We start from the raw sequence: 12,681 nt of genomic DNA on the forward strand, positions 1-12,681 counted from the left end.
GTAAAAATCAGAGATATTGCTAGAATAAATAAAAATACTCTTAGACTTCCATCCATCCATTATTAATAATTGTTTGTCTACATTAGGGTCATGATGGACTGAAGACTGTCCACAACATTCAATTACTTTACTGTTTTGTTAATTGAAAGCTACATTGAAATTCATTTAAAATTACAGGAAATAAAAAGCCCACACCCCAGCTCTGTCTGGGGACAGAAGTACAGGTTACTTTTGCTCTGCATCAGACAGAAATTGTATAAAAAATAAGAAAATACAATGTAAAGATGGAAGATGTTTTAATATTCAGAAAGTTGCACACTGAGCACTTCCAACACGAAGAGCCAGTGTATATGGTGTTTCCAGATATCCAGTGTTGTGAACTCAAAAATTAGAATTTTCTGTTGGTTTAAAAGTCACGGTGATTTGCGATTCAAATTTACAAGCCCCAAGGATCTTTGATTAAGGAACTTTCCAGAATTGCTCCAATAAATAATTCAATAAATGATTGAATAAACAAATAAATAACCAACCAACCAACTAACCCCCCCAGCTGTTTGAATGGGTAAATCAGTGTTAGTTTCTTTTGGGGAAAATTTCAACTAAATAAATGAGATTTTAGTGAAGGTTCATATAGTTAACTGCAGAGCTGTGTAAACACTGAAGAAGTGCCACAGGTTAAGGATTCTTTGGGTTGACTTGGTTTTATTTATGCTGTCAGGGAGGTCACTGGCTGCATGGTGAACCAAGGCTTACAATAAATAGGCCACCACTTTGTTTACCTGATTACTTTGTGGTAGGATTCCCAAGACAGAGTCCTGTCATTAACCCTAATGAAGCCGCCCTCCCACCCTGTGCACAGCAGTGTCACCGTACCGCTCTTCGTCAACTGGGTCAAACTACACACACAACTCCAAGGTGAGTAAAGCAACATTATTTAAGACAGAAACACCAGTAAACCATGTCTTAGTTTTGTACACAACTTCAGTCCTAGAATTAAGAAAAACTAAATGCTGATTAAAAACAAGATGACTCTAAATAAAAACTATGTTGTAAATTTTTTTCTAAAGAGTTTTCCAACATGCCACAGAGAGAGTAATCTGGTCAGTCGAGACTTCTTTCTGGTGCTTCAGACTGGCAAGTTGCTGTTGATCTGGGTGATGCCCTGACGTTTCCTCTTCATATTGCCACCACAAATTAATGACCAGAAAAGGCATTTGAGCACAAAAAGGCAAAATATGAGCAACTCCGAATGACATGTGAGGACGGTGGCTGGTCTGCTTCTGTGTGGCCAGTGAAGGTCGGAAGTTGCTGCTTCATTGGCCGATCCGTGACATTTTTCCTCTCTTGTCTGGGTCTCGGTGGTCGCACCATCAGCTGCCTCTTCAAACCGCTGCCAAGAAAGCATTGAACTGGATATGGTCAAAGTCAAGGAAGCTGCTGAAGGAAGTGACCTAATGTCCGTGATGTGGCCATCAACATCAGACACCCCCGGTGGCATAATTTATGCTGCTGGTGGCACTAGGGGTGGCAGTACTGCCAATAGCCACTGAAATTGTGTTATCATCCCTGGTTGGCGGCTGATGGCGGGTGTTGAGCAGCAGCTGGTAGTCCTCCAAAAATACCATTTTAAAATAAAACAGGATTGTTACTATAAGAAACCTTTAATTTAATGACACTTGCTTACATACTGTACATTCACATTATTATAAAATTGCTAACACACCTCAATGCGTACCAAATAATGTTTCAAACCACTAAAAGCCCTAGGGCGAAACATTAATTAAATGGGCGTGTAGTAGCTCTGGACATCACACTTTTACGTCAATGAACTCTAATTGACTACAATTCCCACAAGATTCTCATTCGACTCTGCGATTGCGTTTTTATTTCTCCCATCGCGCGGTTTCGTAACACCGGAACATGACAGACAAGTCTTTGTCCAATTAAAGCGTTCATTTGTGTGAGGTCATTTATTTTGCCCAATCATAGTGTGGAATCGATAGTTAGCCAATAGCAACTCGGTGCAAAGACATTACCTACAGCTTGCTGAGTTCTTGTACAGTCTTCAACGTTGATGTACTGGGATCTGAGCTAAACATGGTGGGTTTGAAAGGACGATAGCGGGCGGCTTTTTACGACAAATATATCACCATAATGTGTTTGCATATCCAATGTAGTTTGCTTATTAAGTGCAGCGACTAAGAGGATGTTGGGTTTTTGCTGTACGGGTAATTGCGAAACATTCCAATCAATGTGTGTGGCGGGTGTTTGTGAACTTGGAACGTGCTAAGCTAATCATGCTAGATTCTACCTTTCTAGACACACTCGCTGCTTTGTTTTGCAGTAAAAGTGTATTGTTCAGGTCCGCTTCGTCACTGTAACCCTAAATCATGCTGTGATGGTTGGGTCGTTAGAAAAACACTTAACGTTGAATTAATGTAAATTAGAGCACCTGCCTGGCGGTAGCGGCTTGAGCTGCTGCTTTGTTGTTTCTGGACCGAACGGTAGAGTCTAGATTGCGAGTCGAATCCTAACCATGATGAGCAAACAATGCTGTATTAACCCAGGCCCTAATATTGGTAAATTGTAAGTTCAAGTTGCTGGGAAAGCGTCAGCTCAATTAATAAATGTAAAGTGAAGAATGAGAGGTGATGATGTTTGAACTCTGTTGTGATCGTCATGTGTTGCTCTAGCATCGGTGGTGTCACTAGTAGTACTAGTGTCAGATTACGGAATCTTGGCACACAGGTTTCTTAGTGTGTGTTTTACATTTTAGAAGTTTTGGTTTTATGTGACACTTTGGACCCCAAAACTGGAGGTTTGAGTCTCACCTCCAGCTGTAGTACCCTAGAGCAAAGTACTTACCCTAAATTGCTCCAGTGAAAAAGTATTCAGCTGTAGAAATGGGTAAACAATTCAGTTGTAAGTAGATTAACATTGTAAGTCGCTTCAGGGAAAAGTTTCAGCTAAACGAATAAATGTAACTATGTGGTTCCCCGTGACCCCATATGGGACAAGCGGCTCTGAAGGTGTGTGTGTGTGTGTGTGTGTGTGTGTGTGTGTGTGTGTAGTGCTAAAAGCTACTTGGTCCTGCTGCTGAAACACTAATTATACTTCATATATACACAGATTTTCCATTGCTTTGTTGTGAAGCATCAGCATTTCAGCTGTAGCACATTTACAGTAGTTTGTAGTAAATGTGCTAGTTTAAAAATGCATTAATGTGTAGCACACCCACTGAGGCCATCCTGTAAATGTCATGTAATGTAGTATGAATGACTTGATTTGACCAGCGTGTGCTTGCAATATTTAAATATATTTAGATATTTAAATGTTTGTCAAGAGCACAGATTTCATATACCCTTCCCTGTCTTCTTTTTCCAGCATTTTGTGCTTATATTAATGACTTCATTCAAGAAATTGTAACATGATGGGTAATTCTTGCATTCTACTTATAGGCAGATTTTTTGAAGGGCCTTCCGGTCTACAACGAGAGTAATTTCAGCAGATTCCATGCTGATTCGGTCTGCAAAGCATCGGTGAGCATTCTGTTGAACTGCTATCAGTCTTCTGTTGTTGTTAACATTTTTGGTCACTGTTCACACTTCCCCTTCTTCCATGTCTGCTGAAACTGTTAATGCAAGTAGTCTAAAGATGTCTGATTTATTATGGTATTATGTAATGTCTAGTACAAGTATCAATATTGCTTAAGTTGCCATTATAAGTGACTCAATGGAATTAAAAATCTGTAATTAAAATATGAATCATTTTATAGTACTTTGCTATGAATTTACTTTTTTTTCCTCAATGTTTCATCTGTTGTAAAAATTAAAAAAGTTTAAAATTTGGAATGTCTCATTTGTACTAGAGTGAAGCTGTGAAATTTGGGCTGAAATATTTCAAGAAGCTTGTTGTTGTATTACAGAACAGGAGGCCGTCTGTGTACCTCCCCACTCGTGAATATCCTTCTGAGCAGAGTAAGTGCTGTTAAAATTAAAAATAACTATTCCTACCAAAATGGAAAAAGCACAGAAATGATTATGGCATTGAACATTTTTCTTTTAAAAGGGATCTGAGATATGGGATCAGGGGAACTCTGAACGAAAGTCTTTGGGTTCGGACTCCACTCGTAAAATGAATCGGAACAGATTTAAAAAATAGATAATCTCAGTTAGTGTAACACACACACGAAAATAAAAATTCGATTTGATTACAAGTGAAAGGATTCAAGTAAAGAATGCCAGCCCTGTAGTGAAATTCAGGTTTACTGCTTCATTTACTACCTTGAATATAAATGTGCTCATCTACCCATTACACTTTAAATGCAGTAAAGAAAGATTCTGTTTGAAGTTGAATGTCCTAAAGCAGTCAGTGAAGGGTTACCTGTGATGTCAATGATGCGGCTCCCCCAACACTTGTGCTGCACAGGGCAGCCTGCACTGTGGCAGTTGGACATGAGTCATCGATCTGTGCAGTTGCAGACTGCTAGTAACCAACACCCTTCTGCCAATGCTCCTGCCTTCCTAAATCTGCCAGGGGTGTATGTTGCACCAAGGTGGAACTGTTCTATACGGCTATGCAGAACCTCACAAATCTTTTAGTTGTACAATTCATTTTACAGTTCATTTAAAATTTTCATTCTCTTGTGTAATAATGCATAGAATAAAGTGTGTTGACAAAGCAAGCATATAAAGTTGTGAACAAGGCAGAGCACAAGCAGAAGTAAGTCTAAATACGTATAAACATTAGCTAGGGCAGTGTAATGGATATACTTTTCAGTTCATTGAAAAGGTGGTAGGGCATTAAGATTCCTTACATGTCAACAGTGAATAATATTTTTTTCAGGCGAACTGCAACTATAATTTCTTTGCTGTGATGATTGTGGGTGAGGCAGTCCTCTTCCACTTGAAAGAATTTCAGTTTGGGACTGAAATGCCCTATCTGTTTCTTTTCAGTCATTGTTACAGAAAAAACCAACATTCTTCTGCGTTACCTCCATCAGCAGTGGGACAAAAAGGTAAGAAATCGAAAGAAATCCAAACCTTGTTTGGCTACAGTATGCATCTGGAACAAAGGGAGATTGATTTATTTGATTCACTTCTTTTTTTTTTTCTTTTTTTTTAAAAAAAAAAAAAAGAAATTAATTGTTCCTTCTAGATCACATGACCTTTGTCAGGTGCTTTCTGCTCTGTCTTTTGCCTAGGTCTTTCTTCATTTGTGTTTTACATGCATTATTCTGTTACCTTAGTGTTTCTCTTATTTCTTGCAGTCAGTTTGCTGTGATTGCTTGTAATTAGTAGAAACTATTTTCCACCCTCTCCCTTTCACAGAATGCAGCCAAGAAAAGGGAACAGGAGCAAGGAGAAGGAGGGAGCCCAGCACCACCTCGCAAGATCGCCAGAACAGACAGCCAGGAAATGAGCGAGGACACCTAAACGTGTTGTGGCCTTCTGCACACACAAGCAATCCACTTATTTCCTCTCGAAACAACACACAGGATCCAGCAGAGAGATGAGCACAACATGTCCACAGTCACATACACGTTTACCTGTTTACACATTGCAGTGAGAAAGATGCATGCCTAAAGGCAAGTCAGTTCCAGTAGACTTGTGAAAGGAGTTGTTACTTAGAATAGCACTGTTTTATGCTGATGTTTACTCTTAAAAATGAGCTTCCTGCCATGATTACAATGCTGTTTCCTGCTGTACTGCCCTCTCCTGGCTGTAAGGGGCACTACAATGCATCCCTCCAGGCTCTTTCTCTGTTGGATCTGAGGTCAAACTCTTTCTGAACTATGACAACAGGAGAGAAATTCTGGAGCACTTCTGCCAGTGTGCTGATGTTCAACATGTTCTTCTTTTGTTTTGTTTGGAAAACTTTTGCTGCCTGTAGCAGTAAAGCAAGGTATATTTTAAATGCATATTTTTCATCTGTGGCTTATTGATGCAGCTGGCCATTGGGGGAGAGAGAGAACAATGTGGCTACCTTACAGCTCACTTGGCTTGTGGTTGTGAAGGGAAAACTTTTCCTAAGGAAGTGGTATCAAATTGTAACAAGTCATCCAGGTTTCCATATTTTTGGCTGAAACCTGGCAATTCTCTGTTCCAGAGCACATTGTCAGGTGTAAGATTAAAAAAGCACCTTGATAAAATCAGTCTGACCATTTGCAGTAGTGTAAATATTTAACATTGTACTTTCTAGCTGGAGTGTGTTTTTCCCTCCTTTGTGTTCATAATGTATTATACATAAACCTCATCTCTGAGAATGGTAAATTATTCAGATGAAGTTGATAGAGTAGATGGAGATATTTTAGAAAATTTTTGTCAACTCTTGAAGATTTAACCTAATTATAGCATTTGTGCAAAGCTTTCTTACTAAAGCAGGATTCTGCCTTGTGAGAGTGGTATTTAGTTTTTACAAAGCATCTGTGTTTGTGCTGAAGACAGTTGCTTTGTACAGACTCTTGTTCCTTGTAATAACATGGCACTCATGCTATGTATACATATCAGAATATAGCTCCAGAATAACCTTTACCTTCTGCTCAATTGTGGTGGGTCCTTACTGAAAGCTGAGGTGACAGCCCCAAAAGATCTACTGTTTCCTTAATTTGCATGTCAATGTTGTGTCTGCTTTGAATGCTGTATGTATAATCACCACGGTAAACAGTGGAAAGCTTCTGTCACTCTGCTGAGTGTAAAAGGGTGAGTGCAGGGAGTGGATAGTGTAGTCAAGGTGATGCTGACTTGCACTGTCTCAAGTTTAACTGACAAACAGGTCATTTCTTTTCTTTAGTGGCATCATTTTGCTGAGAACGCATTTCCTTTCTCTTTTACTGGCTCAGCCTTTAAGCCTTGTTTTGACTGCCATAGACTGGCCTTTGATCTTTTCCCCTCATGTTATGATATTTGTTTTAGGTCAAAATTTCAATAAAAATGCAGCTGGGGCAAAACTGATTGCCATCAAATTTGTCTGCATAGAGAGGGATATAGCTGTATGTTTAGTAAAACAATCGCTGTTTTAGGTAGGTAGAGGCAAGATTTGAATTTTGTGAACACTTAGCATTGCTCATTACTTGGTATGTTTCAGTATCAGAGGTAATACTTTGCTTTCAGAGTGTTGGAACATTTTGTGTAAGCTACTAGTTTTCAGTCTCATAAGACTCTTGAACAGTTGACTGCTCATCAGTTCGTTACCACAGTAGTGCAATATATAGTACTTCTGATATTGAGTTACTGGCACATTAATAGATTAGCTGAATATTATTACAGCAGCTGTATAGATATGGAGTTTGCACATGCATAAGATCCCAGTGGTACTGATTGACAGGCCTGTTCAACCCAGTCTGCTGCTGTCAAAATAGTCTCATTGTCTATATATATAAAGAGTTGTAAGTATTGTTGTGGTTTTTGTCACATTTATGTGCTTTATGTTTCTGGCACATAGAAAAGCACATCTCCATTTGCAAAATGCATGTAGTATTGGATTTCTTGGGGACTGGTTAAAATAGCATAGATATGCGCTCTGAAAAGTCCTTTTATAGAGTGCAATAATTTTGAAAAATCGGTGTGTTCTTCCAAGACACTGTGACAACTGATACACATTTGGATGAGCTCCCTCTTGGGAAAAATTTGTCACTGTGTAGTATGGGCAGGGGAGCTGGAGGCATTGGCTTTACCAGGGCTTTTGTTTTATGCATTTTACCCATTTATTTTGTTTTTATTTTTTGTTTTACTGTGTTTTTACTGGAGCAGTTAATGGTAAGTACCTTAATCTACTACAGCATTTTTTTGGTATTGGACTTTGAACTGGTAGTCCTCAGGTCCATTTTGTTTACTGATACTCTCCCTGCTGTCCAAACACAAAAGTGTTTGTAAAGTAGTATTCAGGCTGTGTGTTACAAAGCAGACTCATGCACCTCAATGTTACTCTATAGTTTTAGTGTCAGTGTTAGTGCCGTTTCCAAAAAACACGGGGGTTTTGTCCCTGACCACAGTTCCCCGATGCACCACAATGCCCTAATGCTGAGTTGGCTCCCTCGCAGTCTCTGGTGTGAAAGCAGTGTGCTGTGCTTGGCATGTATGTGTGTGCAAAAACTTTTAGTTTTGGTCTTTTTTTTTTTTATATATATATTTTTATTTACGTTTGTACCTGTTTGTATTTAAATCTGTCATAACTATGAATAAAATGTTTAAGTTCTTATAACTACTGTTTTTTTTTTTTTCTTTTTTTCCCCTGCTTTGATACTTGTGGGAGAATAACACATTTCATAAAGCACAGAAAAAGAAAGGTACTTCCAGGAACATAAGTTAAAATTTTATTCCATGGCATGCAGTCTCTCCAGATCTCAGCCCAATCCTGAAAAAAATCTGCAGGGTTTTCATGATACAGTAGAATAAATTTAGACCAAATTATAGAAGGAATGTTTCCAGCACCTTGCTGAATTTATGCCTCAAAAACTTCATACTGTTCTGGGGCAAAATAGGCACCTACCCAATACTAGAATGGCATATCTAATAAAGTGAACATGAAAGCAGTAACTGGTTAGAGCTGATCCCAAGGTTGTCGATGTGAGTGCCCTTGAGCAAGGTACGTACCCTAAAATTGCTCCAGTGAAGAGAAGAAAGAAAAAAAAAAAAAAAAACCCAGCTGTGTAAAAGGGTAAATAATTGTACATAGCTTAAGTTGCTTTGGAGAAAAGCATCAGTTAAATGAATAAATGTTACCAAGCACGGGTTAAGGTTGTATCTCTATAAAGCAGTTTTTTTGGACCAATTAAATCCATGTTTACAAAATTCATCCATGGACAATGGTTGACCTGTTGAAGGTATACTAGCCTCCTGGAGACAAGAATGTCCCCATCCTTACTCTTACTAATGCATAAATCTCCTAGCCAGCACTTTTGTACCAGTAGTACCAAATATTTCACTGCGATGCATATTAAACTTTGAAAATTTTGTGTTTTGTCTATTTCCAGAAAAACTTGGGTGGTGTGGGAAATATCAATCACATCTTTTACATAAAATGGTGTATTATCAAGAAATTGTTCTCAAACAGCTTGGGAATGAAAAAATGTCTGATTTTTAATAGTTTTATTATCTATTTGCAGATCTTACAAAAATATGACAAAATAAAAGAAATAAATTAATCCCATTTCCAGTATTTATATATTTTCCTTAAAAACAAAACAAGTTTTTGTATAGTTTTATATTGGAAGAGTACATGTTGACCACTTGGATGGTAAAATTTTCATGAAGACTTGCCTGGTACTGTTAAAGAAATCATTTGGAATTGTCAAATTGTCACAATTATTCACATTAATTTTTTTGTCCTCTCTATTTCTTCATGTCTGTGACATCTTTCTTCAGTCTCCAGTTGCAGCACACCCATCTTCCTTCCCCTGGTCAACCGAAACTTAGGATTTATGTGAGTTAGATCATAAATCAAGAGAATACTAACACGTTAATGGCTTAAGGCTTGGACTCTGACTCTTATTCTAAGAGTCACCTTAAGCAACACTTGCAGTATCCAGACATTTGTTTTCTTTTTTTGGGACCTTTAAGCAACATTTACTAATTCATTGTGATGCTCCAGTGAATATAAGTGGAAGTAACAACTGTAGCTCTTAGACCTCTCTTGGCATAATTTTCCCTCTTCTAGTGGCAGTAAGTTGTTTTCATGCTAGCTGGAATGAAATTTAGTGGAATGTTGGGAGTTTTCATTCCAATCAACACTATAAATTTACTGTTTATTGCATTGAAAAGCCTCTTTTGGTTAGCACATGTGGGTCTACGATGCACTAAAGCTTCCCTAATTATTAGCAGTGAGCTTCAGTGTATGATATCATTAGCTCAGTATGGTCTGATACTTACCTCAAAAAGTTAAATACTTTATATTTTTTGTTTGATTTTGTTTCTACATGCAGTAAGAATGCAGTGTGAATGTAGAATGCACATTCCCTCCCAGCAGAAGTCATCATTTGAGGCCACTACAAGTACACTGGCTCTTCAGTTTAGGAACTACAGAGCAACCAATTTTCAACAGAAACATTTTGCAGAAATTGCATACTGTCTACTTCGCAAAAGTTTAGCTTTTTCGCAGTGCGAACAAGACGCACCAGACCAACAGATGGCCGTAAAGTGTACCCAAAAACCAGGAATGAGGAACCACCTTCACTAAACTTTCTTATACAGTGTTTACAGCTGGTATTGAGTGTTTATGAGTGCTGATGATTCTAATAGTGCCACTAAGAAGTAGTAAACTATTATTAGAGAGACCAAAGCGGTAATATTAAAGAAAAGTTAAAGTTGGGGAGAAGATGACAAGCGTTGCACAAGCTGATGGGATGGATCAGTCAAGAACTGGGATTAATTTTGTTTGATTTTATTTTTGTAAATTTCAAAATTGTCATAATTTTAATGCATCTGAAAGATGATAAAACAATTTAGAGTGCTTTTATTTACTGTAGCTACATCTGAGGTTTTTAGAGAACCTGGCCTGCAAGAAAATCAAGGGACATCTATATTATAAAGCACTTAAAATTAGTTATGAACAGCCATCCTGTCCCAGTTGCACTTGTAAGCTGAGGAGCCAGTGCACACCCAAGACACAAGATACAATTGGAATGTTTTAGCATCCATATAGTCTTGAGTGACTTCAAAATGGGAAAAAAGGGAGCAATAACATTTAAAGAATGCATTAAACCTAGGGAATCCTTTTTAAAATGAGAATATCTATTTATAACCTTGCAGACGTGTATCTGATTCAGCCTATTTTGGAGACGTCGATTTTAAAAGTCAGAGGAAGGTCTGAAAGACCAAAACTGGAACTGGAAACCAGACTTGTGATATAGTAGTAAGTGGTGCAACAGAATGCTTAACTCGGAGGCATATGGCTGTAGTACTGATTCATTCTATTTATTGCTCCTTATGTCTTTTGAAAAGATTGGCTAAAGGTTGTCAAGAAAACAGGAAGTGCATAGTTAACGTTTCGTTTTATTTTGTTGCCCCTCACTGTATTACAGAGAACAAAGAGACAACATTCTCTCATATGGTGCACTGTCATTTTTGAGGCCAAAATTAAACTGTATTTTGTTTTCCAAGCAAGGATTAAAATCTAGAGGTGTGAAGGTTTCTCTTTAGAACTGCTTGTTTTCCTGGCACAAATTCCTGATGTCAGAAGTTCTCTACTAGGACAATAACAGAGAAACATTTAACTAACGGGTCTTTGATATATTCTCTGGAACTTTCTGCAGGGTGTTGGGATCCACATTTAAAACAATTCTCCCTCTTAACATCACTGCTATGGAAATACTAAACACATAAGTATGGCTCAATGTTTTTTAAAAGCCCTGTTTTGGTGTTGCTTTGGCAAATCATCAAGTGAGAAGAAAAACAACAAATAAATAATAAATATGTTAAAATAAAAAAAAAAATAGTACATATGTATAGTACACATAAACATGAATTGCACTAAGCTGCTTCAACTGAGAATCCAGTGGATGGATTAATGTCAAGAAATTGAGAAGCATTAGAAAAGAAAAGCAGAGCTTTTGCATATGTTATGAGGCAGGCTGGTGTTGTCCCTTCTCCCTGCATACAAATAATGTCTCCTTGCAGGCATTAGGATGTAGTGCAAATGTTTTGGTTATTATTGTTGTTTTTTTCTTCTAGTAATCTATTTTCAGCCATGCATGATGATGAAACCACTGCTTTCTGGCCTTGTTAGTCAACGAAGAACAAAAAAGAATGATGCTAAATAATTAAAGAACCCTAAATGCCCAAAGTATTTATAGACATCTTCTCAGCACCTCCATCCTTTATGTCTGTTGTAGCCCATATACAATAAGGCTACAGCTGAGCTTTCAAACAGAGCAGAGTAACACAGTCATAGTAATTTAGTTATTCAGTTATCTACATCTGTTTCATAGCAAGGGAGATGCTTGGGGTTTTGCAAAAATATTCTGTGGTTGTGGGCCTAACATTATTGTACACATCACCAGGCTGTCACAAGGTTAGGGGCTGAATATCCTACTGGTTTACCATCTCAAGTGTGCCCTCCTTCCCTTAAACTTCCACTTAAGTGGAGGATAAATTCTGATGTGCTATCGGTGTGTTCATGTCTGATGCTCCCAAAAAGCCTCCAACTGCATCATCAATAAAAGTTCTCCTTATTACAATTAGTGATGCTAATGCTTGGCACCCATTTTGCCAGTGCTTAAGTTACTGACGTGATGCTTCTTTTGCTGTTAAAAACATATTGTATCAGGACACAGATTTTTCCTCATAGGTTGCTCTCTTGGCTTGACAGGACTGTGAATGTTTATACATAGTGACAAATTCAGTGAGAAAGCTTAGCTTGTTACCATTAGCCTTTTAAGTAGGCTAGCCAGCTAGCCACAATGTTACAAAACCAATCCAGTACTCCATCTCTTTGCAATATTTTGTATAATGCGGCATCTCCAACTGTCAAGTAAAGAGATCAATCCACACCATTCACCAATCACCATTTCTGATCCAGTTAAACAATGTATTTAGTCAAACTGTTGTCTCTGTGTACAGTCCAGCCTGTTTAAAACTGATGCTGGTGTTGTAAATGGCATCATGTAACGTACATCACCATAGAGTACATAAACTGGTGACATCTGAGAAAGCAACCCATATATATTGCTGTTAGATGACAGGA

The 12,681-nt window shown here is 38.0% G+C and overlaps 1 protein-coding gene across 1 annotated transcript; it reads left to right on the plus strand.

Annotated features, from left to right (window-relative positions):
* The first annotated feature begins 2,032 nt into the window (after positions 1-2,032).
* Positions 2,033-8,081, plus strand: dda1 (DET1 and DDB1 associated 1). The gene is made up of 5 exons (XM_018745796.1): positions 2,033-2,100; positions 3,459-3,539; positions 3,926-3,977; positions 4,956-5,017; positions 5,331-8,081. The coding sequence occupies exons 1-5, from the start codon at positions 2,098-2,100 to the stop codon at positions 5,433-5,435; spliced, it is 303 nt and encodes a 100-aa protein (XP_018601312.1). The 5' UTR covers positions 2,033-2,097; the 3' UTR covers positions 5,436-8,081.
* The last annotated feature ends 4,600 nt before the right edge of the window (positions 8,082-12,681 follow it).

The sequence above is a fragment of the Scleropages formosus genome, chromosome 9 (genome assembly GCF_900964775.1).
Source record: "Scleropages formosus chromosome 9, fSclFor1.1, whole genome shotgun sequence".
Classification (NCBI taxonomy): Eukaryota; Metazoa; Chordata; class Actinopteri; order Osteoglossiformes; family Osteoglossidae; genus Scleropages; species Scleropages formosus.